General features: G+C 35.9%; 1 protein-coding gene across 1 annotated transcript; it reads right to left on the reverse strand.

Annotated features, from left to right (window-relative positions):
• Positions 1 to 978: 978 nt before the first annotated feature.
• On the reverse strand, positions 979 to 14,197 carry LOC131948434 (uncharacterized). Its single transcript, XM_059310039.1, has 5 exons — positions 14,096 to 14,197; positions 11,721 to 11,890; positions 9,891 to 9,990; positions 1,527 to 1,632; positions 979 to 1,190 (listed from the first exon to the last, which is right to left on the reverse strand). Exons 1-5 carry the CDS (start codon positions 14,156 to 14,158, stop codon positions 1,039 to 1,041), a joined length of 591 nt encoding a protein of 196 aa, XP_059166022.1. The 5' UTR covers positions 14,159 to 14,197; the 3' UTR covers positions 979 to 1,038.
• Positions 14,198 to 17,051: the final 2,854 nt, after the last annotated feature.

The following is a 17,051-nucleotide window of genomic DNA, read 5'->3' on the forward strand; positions in this document are numbered from 1 at the left end:
ATAATAAGATTTGGAAATATACTGTCACAAATAGACCTAACAATACAAGAGAACATCAGTTGTTTTTTTGTTTTTTTTAATGGGCAAATGTTCGTTTTGGAAAAAGTAAATGCCCTAGTGCTAAATGCGCAAGGGAGATAACCAGTAATGTTGTTAATGCTTGTATGGAAGGTTATTGCCCCTAACTTATCGTAAACAAAAATAAACAATTTAAAGCAAAATTATATTTTTCAAATTGTAGTTTGACATAAAATGTCATTAAAAACTTAAATTAATTTATTACAACTATAGTCGGCGACGTAGTGTTCACATGTACTAAAAAGTCCCGTGCTCGAAACCCGGGAAGATGTACCTCAACACCAAAGGTCATTCACCCTTCTATGAAATAAAACTCTAACTTAACACCCTAATTAACAATTGCTGCGTCTTCATTTTTTTCATAAATGGAGAAAGACTATGCAAGCAAATCTAGAAAAAAAACCAATGTAAATTTGGAGTCAACGGCCAATGTGGCATATAACGTAATATAAAGGGGAGTTGGAGAAAATCCGGTATAACATACACAATTAAGAAAGAAGAAGAAGCATTGTCTACAGTTTAGCTTTTTTGATTCGTGGATTTATGGCTACGGGAGCAGGCTCAGAAAGAAAAGCAGGCTGAAAACAGTTAAGAAGTGAAAAAAAATTGGCAGTACAAATAAATATTTTTGTAAAATCGTCATGTTCTAAGAAATTTATGTAAAAAAACAGGTTTGTGGAAAAAAAATTAATGAATTTAAATTCGTGTGTAAACACAATGCTTACACAGTATCATAACGATATAATTTTAGACTTCCCCCCCCCCCCCTTAACAATTAGGTTACTATTTAAAACAAATTATGAGCACGTAGTCTATCTGGGAAATTTCATTTATTGTTTTCCATTACGCCAAATACATTAATACAATAACAGTTTATTTAATACGAAATGGACAAGAAATCTTAAAATAAAACAAGGAAACCCTTGAATTAAAACTCAGCAATTTTTCTTATAGGTTAATCTAGTTTTTATCCTCCAACAAATGAGATCTCCCCGCCTTCTGTATAGCGTCCATTAATCTCCTTAACAACAAAGCGTCAACGCTGGTTTTGTTCTTTATGGCAGAAAACGATGTGAAAATTGGTGGAGCGTTCATGTGAATGAAATGGAAAGCTGAAAGAAAACAAATTGTCTTAGACATTCGGTAAGTTTTACCATTAAAAAAAACAACCCTTCACGAATTCAAAATTAGTGGAAGTAAGCCTAGAGATAATTTTTCTTAAGACTGGATATTGCCAAACTATAAGAAATATTTTTTGAGATAATTTATTTGAGATATTAATGTATTATTGAATATTTAAGAGGTAGTTCTGTCTTTTAGTCGGTGATGTTTGGTTGTGTATATATTATGCACAATGCTTGCAGTGAATTTAGTTTTAGTTAACAATCACAAGAACGCTCAATTAATGCATACGTATACATGTTAAAATACAGAAGAAAATTAACTACCGTTTGTTTCTTCAATGTTAAATCTGGTTGTAGGTCTACGATCCTGGTAGCTCCTGCGGTAGTTGTCGTGCCAGGTTGGGTGGCAGATTTTGTGGTAGCAAATGACCTGAGGTGAAAATAAGAATTTCATTTTATGCATAACAATTATTTTGCAAAGAATAAGAATGTAGGTTTTTGTTAAGTGTTGGATATACCATACTTACTATTAACAATATATTTATATCTATCTATCTATATATATATCTATATATGTACTAGCTGCATCCCGTGTTCCGCCACGGTAAATCCTTTTTTAAATGTACCATCTTGGGAACAGAACAAAACTAAACACAACACAAACGAACGCAAACAAACACAAACGAAAAAACAAACACAACACTCATAACATAAGCACAATTTAAATGCAATCATAAAGGCATAGTAATCACCGTCTAGCCAGTAGCGCCAAATCGCACCCTTTCCGAGCGCCGGCGAACGCGTCTGACACAGTGAATGACTATAAAACAGAGGCGCAGCGACCCTTTCGGCGCCCGGGGACAAACCTTCGATATGACCCCCCCCCCCCTTCAAACTTAAGTTTGCACCCCCTCCCCTCAAAATTTCAATTTCCACCCCACACCTTAAACTTTTGATTTGCACGCCCCCTCAGACTTTCGATTTGCACCACCTTAAATTTTAAATCCCCCCCCCGCTCAAACTTTTGATCTGCACCCCTAAAACTTTCGATTTCCATCCCCCCGCAATATTTTTTCCAACCCACTTTGGCGCCCCTTGAAGTCGGCACCCGGGGACATATGCCCCCCCCCTCGCTACGCCTGTCCTATAAAACCCCCAGCTTGTCCGCAAACTGAAAGATAGATTGTAAATCAGAATACAGTACGTTCATTGTATAGGTACAATAAATAATAGGCAGTATTTAAAATATCCGTGTTTTACCGATTTTAATAATTTACAATAGAGTTTCATAATTAAAACCATTGCGCACCCAATGAATGTGATGACGCGGCTATTATAGTGCGGAATAATTTATTAAAAATTATATGTAGTAAATAGTACATTCAGTGAATTAAAAAAATAAAAGATTGCCTTTTATCACTCCATGCTAATTATAATTTTCTAGCAATAATTTCCTCTTACACATCCGCATAATTTGCATTCACATTTTGCTAATTATATTATTGCAATACTAATTCCTTATAGGACGCCCGTAGATTTGCATTCACATTTGTTTATTTGCGTGAGTTTAATTTATTTTTAAATTACCTCCCTTGTCAAAATTAGAAAAAAGAGTTAAATTTATTTGATTTTTGTACCCTACTGTTATTATGTTATTAAAATGTGTCCACTTCTTCTAGGAATATAAACGAAAGTGATATTTGAGATTGATTTTTTTAATATGTTTTAGAAATGTGTGTGTATTTAATATTTTCTTGACGTTATGCGAAAGAGTAAAAACATTGGCAATCATAAAATAGCTTTATGTCGTTATATATACCAACCTTACTCTACTACATACAATAAGAAACTGCGATGCACTGAAAAGCAGTGCATGATGCTAAAATCTAAGATGGCCGAAACCAGACAGACACGACTTTCAAAAAACCTTAGCTGACCTTCGCTCTGTCCTGTGGATAATACGGACACCTCGCAAACCACCAGCTGGCCTGTGCCAACACCCGTAACGGATACATATTCAAATGAAACTGTAAATGTTCTTGAAAGTGGGAGAAAAACCGAAGATGTGTTACAAAAGGAGAGAACTGTCCCTGTACCTGTAAGTACACTCTTCAAAAAAATCACGCTTACGGAGATCGCACCTGGGCAACATCCCATAAACACATTACGTGTGTTGATTAAAGGAACAGAAGACTCGATGAATTTATCTTAGAGGATCTGTTTACTTGTGAATTGAACATAAACCGTTCACAAATTATTAATGTCTACAACTTAGGGAAATCAAGCGAATGGTATATCTCACAAAATTCTGATGAAATCTACAACTTTCTACATATGTGAACATTCAGATTATTGTAGTAGCATGTTGCATGTGGATAAAAAGGGCCAGAGGGGTCACCTAAAATGGGCACCCCATACCATTACCCAGAATTTGATCAACGAAATTATGATGGAAATATCAGAGCAATCAGAAAAATATCAGACACAATTGTGTCAACTTTCAAAATTGGCAAAAGCGACAAATGGGCAGTCGATTTCTGCCCTAACGCTCCCCTAAAGGACCTATATATATATAGACAACAACGGAAACTATTACGACAATGATCTACTTATTGACGACATCGAAGATGTGTCTGACGACGCCGCTGAAATTGAACCAGCCCAAGAACCAGCTCAAGAATCAGCTACAGCTACAGCCCCCACAACAGAAGGTGAATGGACAAAGGTTCAGGGAAAAATAATTAAGCTTTCACGGAAAAATAAAAAAGATAGTTTACGAAACACAGGAAACGAACACATCATTGAAACCGACACCATACAGAGCACTACACGACCAACCCCAACACGCCCAACCACAAAGGACAGGACCACAACAAAAAGGAAAACTTTCACAGCCCCTCCACTAATCCCAAAACAGACTAAGGCGGACCAGGTGTTAAAGACAGTGTAAGTAACCTTACAATCGTAACCCTCAACATACAAAGCACAAAATACAAAGACAAGTACGTAAGACAATTAATCGACAAACATAAACCTGACTTCATTTTACTACACGAAACTAACTTCAAAAATATATACACAGCAGACAAATTCACTCACAACTTAGGGTTAACTCAAGCACACCACAGCTACAGTTCACTAATCACGGGTAGCGGGTCAACAATTTTTAATACATCAAGCAAGTTCAACATAACAGACACGCACGCCGACTCAGAAGGAAAATTAGCAATATTTACAATCGAGGGACAAGGGGGAAAACTAATCATATCTATGTACACGGACAACATAGACCCAAAGACAGTAAATTTTATGAAAACCTGGAACAATTATTAACTTCCTTCCTTCCTTATACGGAAACCGGCTCAGAAGGTTTACTTCCATTAGCCAGGCAGGCCTCAATGTAGCAAACTCCGACCTTTAAAGAGTTTACCACACATCGGTCGCTACTTCCGTCGGTTCTCACCGGGCTTTCCTTCCCCACCCACCAGACGCGGGACGTGGGGACGTCGTCCTACCGCCTGGTACCCAGCTTGATCGTGGGGGGCGTTCGGCCATTCTTTGAACCTAGCTTATACAGCAGTTCTACTCGGCCAGATCAAAAACCTCTAGCTGCTGTTGGCTAACACTAGCCATTCCGCACCCACTAGGGGGTCATGGGCTTGGTCCGACTAGTGGCACTCCTCCGATGCCAAGTGAAGGCTTAAAGACAAGATATCTGGTTAGGGTCGAGAGCAAACCCTTCTTGGTTCCCGGCAGTCTTTTACCTCTCCTCCCCCACGCTATTATATAGGGGACTTGGGAGTCCGACGTACCAGGCTCATTGGAGCAATTATTAACTAACAGATACAACCACAACCAACATGACATCATTTTGGCCGGGGACTTCAATTTCGTGGAAGAAAGATTAGACATTGTTGGACCAAAAGACATAATTCGAAACCGCTTAAACGCAGACAAACCATACGCCGACTCAATCAACGACATTAAAAAAAATTCAATTTAATCGACACATACAGAGCGCAATATCCACACACTATACAAACCACCCACGGAAGTAACACATCTGGGAATAGATTCCGTCTAGACAGAATTTACGCCCCATCGAACATGAAAATCAACAAAGTAGAACACCTATTCTCAACACTACAGTTTAGCGACCATACAGCAGTTCTGACAACATTAAAAAATGAACAAATACAAAACAAACCAAAACACAACACATATCGAAAATTCAATAATACACTTTTACTAGACGAGCGCTACATCAACACTATAAAAGACTTAATACAATTTTACACGCAGTCATCACCAAAATGAAACAAAACCCAGAAGATTTAAAACAAGGCATTAAGCGGGTATCTATTCAATATGCATGTAGCATTAATAGCGTAAGGGCCCACATAGAAACTAAACTAGAAAAACAACTAAGTATACTTAAAGGAATCAACAACAACAAAGAACAAATAGACTCAACAGAAACAGAACTTTCTAAAATACAAGAGCACACATATAGAGGAGCGCAAATTAGAAGTAGAATCGAACAAATAGGCTCGGAAAATCCCACACACCACACCTTAATTTTAGAACCAAGCTTTCAGAGGGCAAAACAAATAACACATCTCATAGACAACAACAACCAAGAGACGACTGACCCTGAAAAAATCTAATCAATATTTAGAGACTAATATTCGCAACAATATAAGTTCGAAGAGACAAACACAGACATACAAGACAAATGCCTTAAGTTTATTAAACCCTTACATGACAGCGACAAAATTAATATTGACACCCCATTTCAGTCAGTCGACATAACCAAAGCCATACTCAAATTAAATTCAAATAAATCGCCAGGGCCGGATGGCCTGACAAGCGAATTCTTAAAGCCTTTTCAACCGACCTAACTCCCCTCCTTTTAGCTACCTTTAGAGAAATGTTTCTGCTAGAACAATGCCACGAAAATTTCAACAGATCATACATAACATTAATACGCAAACCCAAAACCGATCATAAACTAACCCAAAACTATAGACCTATCTCTCTCTTAAACATTGATTACAAAATCCTAACCAAAGTGAAGTAGCAGCATGTGTGACCCTCTTTGTTAGGTCTTGTGCGACCCCTTCCTCACGGCAACCACCTGTCTGTAGGTATTTGCCACTGGCTTAGGAAATCCCGCCTCTAGGCGAAGGACACTTTATTTGGTACCGATACACCCACCTGATATAAAGAAGCACATTCTGACCGCAGGTTCAAAATTACAACACTTTATTCCTTCTTGAATAATCAGAGTTCAGATAATTACGTGAATCTCAACAGACCACCACTACCACAGGTCCACACACTGTATCACTCCGTCTCTCCATCTACAAACACGTGTCTCTGTATTTTATCAACTTCTATATCTCTCTTCATTCCAGCGCCCGATCGTTCCATCTTCGTTACTTAACTCACATCTGCTGACTGTCACATCTTTTGTCTTGCTCTCACTACCCTAAAGTATCGCCGCTTAAATACACACCCAGAACAACCCAGCTGTACATCCGGTGTTGTCAATAATGTCTATCAATGTCAAACTATTATATTTCGGTGCCACCTATTGCATACTCTCTTTTAATAGCTTGTCTCAAAGTTTACAAGTGAAATTCTATTTTAGAAACACCAGCTACGTCACAACAGTTTCATAATAACTATAAATAACTCAGTTCAGTTCTGGCCGTAACCTTGTCCTTGTAAACAACATAATACGTTGTTTTTGTAACTACACTAGTTACATATATAAATTTAAAAAAAAAGTTTAAGATATCAATCGCGATAAAAAACGAAATTGGTTGAAATTAAGTCATTAAAACTATTTTACAAATCAATATAAATGTATACCAAAAAGAGTCACACATAATTGAATTACAATGAATAACTTTAACTTACTAGTTTGAATAAAACCAGGAGTGATCTCCCCTAAACTTTCTCGAATATTCTTACGCGAGCCGGCCCGCGGCATAACATACGCCGCTATTTAGTTGTTATTTTTTCTACTTTTCAGTAATTCATAATTTGTGAATTCGACAGTATTAAGCTGCCACTGAAAATATTTCTTTAAAACACTATAAGTAGCTCGTTAAGGACCATAACCCCCCCCCCCCCCCCATACGTTTAAAATCGTTGGCTCTGCTTGTAAACATTTTGAGTGAACACAGCTCACTAAGACCATGTAGGGGTGGGGGGGGGGGTAGGGAGCGCGTTTACAGCTTGTTTTCTAGGCGCGTTTACAGCTTGTTTTCTAGCGGCTCCCAGAAGAGAATTATATATATAGATAAAACAACAGGGGATGGGAACTCGGGCTATAGACATGATTTTTAATCCATTTTAAATACTTAAAGTTTTTAAAATAGAATAAAATCTCGTAGACAAAAGAATTGCACACCAAGTGAACGTAAAATAAAAAAGTGCATAATAGGGCGCAATATTATTAGTACTTTAAAAATTAACATTAGTTTTTTAGAAATCGGAAGTAGCGTAAATTACTACTTCCGTTCAACAGAAATTACTCAAAATTTAACAGAAGGTAGAAAATTAGATCTTTTACTCACATGTGAAATTTCATTTATCTATCTGAAATAGTACTCAAGTTATAGGCTTTTGAAAAAATTCAAAGTAGAAAAAGTACCACTTCCGGTTATCAGTAATCGCTCAAAAAATGATACGGATCTACTTTTTTGATAAAATACTTATATATGAAATTTCATCAACCTAGCTGTAACGGTACTCAAGTAATCGTGTTTACACACACACAGACAGACACACAGACATACGGACAGGATTGCAAAGCCCAGTTGTTCAGACTGGATTACGCATAAAACCTCTTAATTTTGATAAATCTGGATTGATAATTTTTGCCCGATTAAAATAAGTCCTCTATACTTCGGATGTGATGAAGGACTGAGGTGTAATACGGTGAAAATTGTTAAAATTACAATACTTTCTCTATACTTCGTATATATGAGAAAGTAAAAAATAGAATAATAACGATTCTACGACAGTTAATAAACATCCCAATCAATCTCTGCTATGATAGGAATACTTTTAAAAAAATAATTATGAATTTATGGTGCAGTTGTCAAAATATTAGAATAGTTAAGGTCATTACAAATAAAATGGAAAATACATTCCATTTCGAAGGGAGTTCATTGACATGTGTACGCTATATAACAAAAATATAAGCAATGCTCAAATTCTATAACTGAATGACCAGGCTTTTATTATCAGTCATATCAGCTTATTGCTTTAGTAAGATTGCACCAGCTAAATTTATTTTTTACTTTTTAGTGCATTTTTTATTGGGGTCGTCCATGAATGACGTCACACTCGTAGGGGGGAGGGGGGGGTCCGTAATTTTGTAACGGTGTGTGATGAGGGGGAGGGGGGGTTCTGATGGTACGACATCACATTTGCATTATAAAAAAGCAATGTTAGAAATCGATTTTTAGACGTTATTTTGCGTTTTAGAAAACTGTTTTAATAAATTTTAATATGAATTGATGAAACAACTCTATTTTGACAGGGTTCAGGCAAGATTTTGGAAAAAAAATATCTATGTTCTGTTAGGGGAGGGGGCCTGGCTTTTTTTAGACGGAGGGGAGAGATGGAGGTAAAAATCGTAAAAAAAGCGTGACGTCATTTATGGATGACCCCTTTCGTTAGTGATTTTTAAGATTTGTGAATACAATAAAAGCTATTTTGAAAAAAAATAAACCGGGAGCTAAACTTTCTCGAATATTCTTATATAAAAAAACAGGGGATGGAAACTCGGGAAATAGACATGAAATTTAATCCATTTTAAATACTGAAACTTTTTAAAATAGAATAAAATCTCGTAGAAAATAGAATTGCACACATGTGAACGCCATAATAAATGTTTATAATAGTGCGGAATATTATTAGTACTTTATAAATTTACATTAGTTTTTCGAGAAATCGGAAATAGCGTAAATTAGTACTTCCGGTCAACGGAAATTACTCACAATTTGAAAGAAGGTAGAGAATTAGATCTTTTACTTACATGTGAAAGCTCATTTATCTTTCTGAAATAGTACTCAAGTTATAGGCTTTTGAAAAATTCAAAGTAAAAATAGTACCACTTCCGGTTATCGGAAATCGCTCAAAAGTTGATACGGATCTACGTATTTGACATAATACTTTATATTAAATTTCATCAACTTAGCTGTAACGGTACTCAAGTTATCGTGTTTACACACACACACACAGGCAGACACACAGACATACGGACAGAATTGCAAAGTCCAATTTTTCCGACTCGATAACGCACAAAACGCCACAATGTTTATATATTTGTATTTATAATTTTTGCTTGATTAAAATAAGTCCTCTATACTCCGGATGTGATAAAGGACTGAGGTGTAAAACGGTGAAAACTCAGAATTTCATGTTATTTTTGTGCACGATTACAAGACTTTCTCTATACTTCGTATATACGAGAAAGTAAATAATAGCTCATTTTTTTGGGAAGATTTAGTATGATGAGGTGTGACAATTCAACAAAAGTATAGAGAGAATAATCCAAATTATATCAGCCGATTCGATGGGATTCGTGATTTTTTTTTTTTTTAGAGTGATTAGACCTATTTTATCCCAAAGTGTCAACTTGTAAAACAGCTACCGTTTATATTTTACCTGTAGCTTTGGGTCAATGTAGGCCATTTCCGGGTTCCTCTCATACAGCTTGTAGTACATCATCACTGAGTTCAAGGCCCACTTGTCGTCACGGTAGTACCTTTACAAAAAGTCATTGCAATAAACACGGACTATTATCTAAATTCGGATTGCGTAGTACTTTATAATATTTCCATAAGAAAATGGAGTGACATAAGTTGTTAAGACACATTTATAGAGCTAAACCAAGGCGTTTTCATGGAAACTAAATCAAGTGTAACTTTCCGAGCAACTAAGACTTAAATAAAGTGAGAGTGATTTCCCCGAAAATATCTCTAATATTCTTAGATATCGGGATATTACATTCTTTGTGGCTTTTTTTTTTTTTTTTTTTTTAATTAATTTTTAAATACTTGAATATTAAACACAATACAATCGCGTAAAAAATTGCGCAGAAAATGAACACCAAACATTGTGTGTAAAAGTAGTGACCATTTAGTACTTAATAAAGTAAAACTTGATTATATTTCAAAAGTTAATTGATCATGTAATTTAATAGCATTTGGTCAGGATACATTGTCTACGAATCTAGACCTATGTAAAAAGTTTATAAAAATAGGTCTGATAAAGTGTTTGAAATTTTGCTCGCAATTTTGCAACCATGCCGGGCGATAGATAGATAAATCATGGTAAAAATAAATATTTAAGCCTTTATTGGGAAATCGGGAATAGCGTAAAATAGTTTTTCCGGTACTAACAATTTAATAGAAAACAGCAACTAGAGAATTAGCTCTTTTAATTATACGTAAAATTTCGTCTACCTATCTTGCAGGCTTTTGAGAAATCTAAAGTAGAAGTAGTGACATTTCCTGTTACCGGAAATAGCTAAAACGTTAATACACAACTACATATATATAATAATTAGATATGAAATTTCGTCAACCTAGCTGTAGCGTTACTCAAGTTATCGTGTTCAGGACAGACAGATACACACACACACACACATACAGACACAAATATACAAATAAATTTTCGATTTCCATTTTTTGCAGGATTAAAGTACTTTCTCTTTACTCCGTATAAAGTAATGAACCACTGGGAGTGATTTCCCCTAAGCTTTCTCGAATATTCTAATATAAAACTACGAGGGATGGCAACTCAGGACATAGACAATATTTATAATCCATTTTTAATTACTTAAACTGTTTATAATAGAATAGAATCTCGTAAAAAAAGAATTGCACACCAAGTGAACGCCTAATAAAATATGCATAATAGTGCGGAATATTATTAGTACTTTATAAATTTACATGCGTTTTTTGAGAAATCGGAAATGGCGTAAATTAGTACTTCCGTCAACGGAAATTACTCAAAATTTGACAGAAGGTAGAGAATTAGACGTCTTACTTACATGTGAAATTTCATTTTTAAATCTGAAATAGAACTCAAGTTATAGGCTTTTGAAAAATACAAAGTAGAAAAAATACCACTTCCAGTTATCGGAAATCGCTCAAAAGTTGATCAGGATCTACGATTTTGATAAAATGTTTATAGATGAAATTTCATCAACCTAGCTGTAAAGGTACTCAAGTTATCGTGTTTACATACACACAGACAGACACACACACAGACACACAGATTGCAAAATTATGTTTTTCCGTATCAGTGAGGTGTAAAACGTCGAGATTTGTGAAAATCTCGTTGTTTTTTTTTGTGCAAGATTACAAGACTTTCTCTATACTTCGTATATACGAGAAAGTAAAAATAGCACTTGAAAGGTAAATGTTTAGCTTTATGTTTTTCTTTTTTTATGTGCAATTTGTATCTGTATACATTACACATCATACTTACCAGAAAGACTCTAGAACTTTCAACAGGAATGGAGCTCCAGCTCTTGCCACCAACAAACCGTTGCTGATTGCTCGAGGCCAGGGGGGAACATCCACCCACTCGTAGCACAAGACCGTTGGGTACCTTCTCTGGCTCTCAGAAAGTGGCTTGACCCAAATGACGTCATTATCCTAAATAAAAATGCGTTGGTTTATGGTATATGTGCTATAATACATTTTCTATGAGTATACATTGGTACGGTCGAATATGGGTTTGTTTGTGTGTGTGTGTGTGTGTGTGTGATTAACGAATTAAAATGAGACACTATAAAAATAGATTGTGACATGGAAGATAGAAAAATGTTGCCATAGAATGAAAGTTAGAGTTCGGGTTATACTGGTAATTTGTGTCGTATCAATGACCAGACCAATCGTCTACTTAGTTGATGGTGTTAGTAGTTTGAATAAAACTTGCAATAGAAACAAATAAGCTTTCTGTCTAGTGTATTAAACATGTCTGTGACCAAGTGATAACCTATGGCAATCATGACATTTTGGTGGAGTCAGCTAAAATGAAGACAAGAGATATAGAGCCAAGGTAATAAACAATAACAAGTCTCAATGACCCTTGTGTGAAGACCCATCATCTTAGGATTCGTGCTGTAAAAATTGAGTCTTGACTAACCGTAGCAGTGAAGAATTACGTCATTAAACGTCATTAAGACATATTACTAAACAAGTCTATTTGACTGAAAATGCTAGATCGTACAAGGATTCGTTCAACAACAGAAAATAGCTAATTATTTAATCCTTCCGTCAGCTGCGTGTAACGTTAACGTATCTTTGGACTTGAATCGTTAATGGCATGGCGCAGATTAGACAAGACTCTCAGAATCGTCACACTGTTACAATAAACAAAGGATGATGTACTATTGTGAATTTGCTGAGTGTGGAACATCAGTGGGTAACTGTACATTAAGAGGAACCTGTGCGTGACGTATTGAATCATGATAGGAGAATCTAGTGTGACGGTACGTGTTTCACAACATCGGTTGAGCACGTGGACTGTATATTCTTTATGAAAGATAAGTACCAACATTTCTTGTTTACTCAACATCTTTGGTTTGTTGTACATTATTATTCCTAACGTTTACGTCAGTTATTATATATATTAGGGAGGTATTGTCGTGGTCGAGACGGTAAAGCTCATGGTTGCTAAACCGAAACGTCTCGCCTTCGAACCATTGGGCAGATGAGGCTCGTTAGCTTGGGTAGCTGGGGTAAGCCACTCTTCTAAGGAGAGACAACTCCAAAATTAAACAACTGCTGTCTTGTAGTTTGTTCTTGGTTGGACAAAGGCTATAAAAGCAAATCCAAAAAGAAAAGCAGGCTGAAATTGGAGTCAACAACCTCAATGGCGCATAACTAATTGACACGTATGCTTAATTGCAAGCTGGAGGGGTTCCCTTCCAACTTTAAAAATTAAGAACGAAGTCGAAGAATAATATATGTATTAAGCATAGATGTGTAAGATCTATAGTGGATCCGGGTTTGGTACGGTACAGTGTACAGTGTACTGAAGGGTCATGCAAATTTTTTGGTTAATGTGTAAGAAATTAATCAGGCACTAAATCTAAAATCTAAAGTCTAGCTAGATCTACTTGATAATATTATTAAAATGGAAGTAGAAGATATAAGGAAAAAGTATAAATTAGGGCACAGTTTAGAAAACAAGGGTGAGGAGAACTTGGTGGTTAGACAACTTAAGATGATGGAAAAAATATCCACAAGAGACACACAATCTGAAGCTGAAAAATAGGAATTAGATCTAGAAAAATTAAAGGTGTAGAATGCTGAAGTAGAAAAAAATGTAGAAGAGGAAATAAAATTAGAATACAAAGCAAAATAGGAATAGGTTTAATTACAAAATGTTGGCAATAAAGGAAGGCAAAAATCATAATGATAGTAGCATACTCGATAAGCTCCCTAAATTTGACGAGTGCAAGAACAACCTTGACTAATACATAAGAAGATTTATGAGAAACTTTCGGCGGACGCAGTTTTTTGGTACTAATAGGAGGTAAGGGATTGGATGCCTGAAAGTTATGAGTTCGTGTAACGGTAGGTTGTTTATTAGATTTCCCTGGATCCACAAACTTCTAACGTGTACCTCGCTAATGTCACCCGTGCAGTAATGTAACTGGTGACTCAAAACCCTACGACGCCTCGGACACCTGAGGTGTCGTTGAGGGGTGATTAACCTATTAGAAAAAACAAACTAAAATCAGTTAATTTACTTTTTAGCAAGCGACCCTCTTATAAACATAATTGTTTATGTTTTAATCTCATTCCATATATCTGAGATTTTAAAAAAAGTATAACAATATAAAGACTTACGTTGTAAGTGCCGCCATATTTGAACAGAATCAGAACTCTGAGAACGTCCGCTCGGTGAGCCATCACATTCACATCTTGTTGGAAGACAGAGAGGGGCTGGTCTACCTACATTAATAGTAGTTTTTATTTTAAGTTGTAAATATTTAATGTAAAACAGAGACGAATCTAGGGGAGGGGGGAGGAGCTACCTCTTGTTGAAAGATATTTTGAAGCTGGTCTACATACATCATCCGGAGTTTTTTTTTAATGTAAAATATTAATGTAAACCAGTGATGTAGGTAGTGCTTTTGTTAGAGGATATTTTAGGACTGTTTTACCTAGATCAACAGGATTATTAAAAATTGTGAAAATTAAAACTACGTATAATGATGAGATTTACACTCGTGTTTATTAAATATCAGTAACAGCTCAATAAATTGTTGAACAGCTTACGTAAACAAATGTGACGTTCTCGTGCACTAACTTCTCCCACCAGTAACCTGACGGTCTTGTATCGCCATGTACATACACTCTGAACAATAAAGATAAGTATACTAGCAAATTATCTTTTCTTGTGAAACAAAAATTAAATCAAGATGGCAATAACTTAAATGCATTATAAGGAAGAAAAAGCACTGGCCAACAACCTCTCAAATCCACCAACGTACAAGGCAGAGAGGACACAGACGTAACTTTCAAATGACCAGACGACTGGGCTGCCTGGGTTAGGGTTAAGGAAGATCACGTGGTTTATGGGTGGAACCAAATCAGCTGGGTCCTGGCGTATACATACATACATACTTATATATATATATATATATATATATATATATATATATATATATATATATATATATATATATATATATATATATATATATATATATATATATTCTATATAATAGTTTCGCTGTCTGTCTATCTATCTATCTGTGTATGTATCTGACAAGAACGCTCTAGAGAAAACATAAGCAATTTAAAAACTTTCACAGTGAAACGAAAACGAAATATGACGTCGTATTGAGCATAGAGTAGAAAATAATATCAAGCCGGAGAATGCACACAGTAATATGACGTCATTGATTCTCTAGTAAACATTGAATAAAAAGGAAATTTTGTCTAATCTAAATGGTTGCATTCATACAATATTTTCGGGAACGTCTAAGCCGCCCCCCCCCCCCCCCCCAACTCAAAAAAAATTTCTTCATCGATGCTCTATAATAAAATTACCGCCTAATTCATGTGTCTAATATAAAAAGTGGTTTGCTTGCGGTTTCTTTTTTTCAGTGTTTTTTTTTCAGTTGTTTTCCTTCCCGGAGAGGGGAACTTTTTCTAATCTAAAAAGTGTTTAGCGTGCACAGTTTTTTTTCATGCATCTCTTCCGGTAGGGGCGAAGCCCCGCCCAGGTTCTTCCTTTAGTTTGTATGATCTACAAATGCGACCAGTGTTTCTTTCAGACTTTTTCCTCCCATGCGAGGGGTGGAGGTACTTGAATTTTTTGGGGGGGGGCGGGGGTAGAATTTTCTGGGAGGGGGCGGACACTGGAAAAAGTATATAATTATATTTCGTTGAATGGGACCGTAGACATGTTTCGGTGTGTGTGTGTGGGCGGGGGGGGGGGGGGGGGGGGGGCTGAGCCCCCTCCTCCCAAGTAGATTTGCCTGAAAGAAACTAAATGCGACTTTTGTCATGAATGAGATTAGGTACATGGTTTAGGGATATGCCTATGACTATAATTTGTATAAATTAAAGTACCAATTCTGGATAAAAATCTGTTTTTAATGTCATTTTTCGTTTCCGGTAAAACTGAATTAATGCGGTAATTTTGTTTTTGGTTTTAGTTTAAAGAAAATAGACAGCACTGTCAACCTAGCGCCCGTTGTATCCTTCCTCAACGGGCCGTTTTTCTCGCATATATATATATATATATATATATATATATATATATATATATATATATATATATATATATATATAAATATATATATATATATATATAATTGTTATTGTGTTTTAAAATACTGTTACTTACTTGACTTTGCTTGACTTGCAGAAGTTCATATCTCCCATAATACAACCATCTGAGTACAGCGTTAAATGTCGATGTGTTGTTGAGGATATATTCTGGTAACACATGACTGTGCAGGACTACACACGGCGAAGAATGTGACATTTTGGGAAACACTTTTATATCAAGAGCCCGACTGTCGAACTCTTGATGTGTGATACATTGTTTCGGATGTGTGAGAACTTTCTTTTTTAATGCTTCTATGTGTTCTTTTTTATTTGCCTGTTCTCGGTTGATCAATACAATCATTCCTTCGCTAGATAAATCCCCAGGTTTTGAGTATGTGACAAATTTCTTGTTTTTCCAGTCCTCTGGGACGTACGTCAACAAAGCTCTTTCACCAAAATAAAAACCTCCTCTTCCACTTAATGTTATTTGTTCTAAAGCAAACTCTACCGCGTCCATCGTGCTACATCTTATCACCCTGTCAATTTTTTTCAAATCCAAGTTAAACACCGATTGTCTTAGTTCGAAAAACCACGAGTAATAATAAAATCCACCTCCTCCTGGTAAATGATTGTAATAAAAGACCAATCTCAACGGATTAAGGATACGCACTATGCTCAATATTCCTAAGAAATCTTCAAATTTGACGTCTTTATTTTCACACCAGACGTAATGAACAGTTGAAGGTAAATCACCTGGTGTTTCTACCCTTGATGTTCTAGAACTGTATAAATCTCTGAACATTCTTGGTTCTTCTGCTGCACTGAATCTTGCATGCTTTGGTTGTACTTTGTCTGGTTTTTTTGCTTGTACATTTTTGACATCGTTTGATGTTGGTGAACGATAATAATCGTCTTTAAATTTAAGAATAGGATCATCTCTTAATATCTTAGCACTGTGTTTATAGTAAACATGATGCCAAGTAAAAAGAAGGTAAGCTGTTGCAGCTAAGGAGGTCAAAGT

This window comes from Physella acuta, unplaced genomic scaffold, assembly GCF_028476545.2.
Source record: "Physella acuta isolate Inbredline_101_S28 unplaced genomic scaffold, ASM2847654v3 ptg000645l, whole genome shotgun sequence".
NCBI lineage: Eukaryota > Metazoa > Mollusca > Gastropoda > Physidae > Physella > Physella acuta.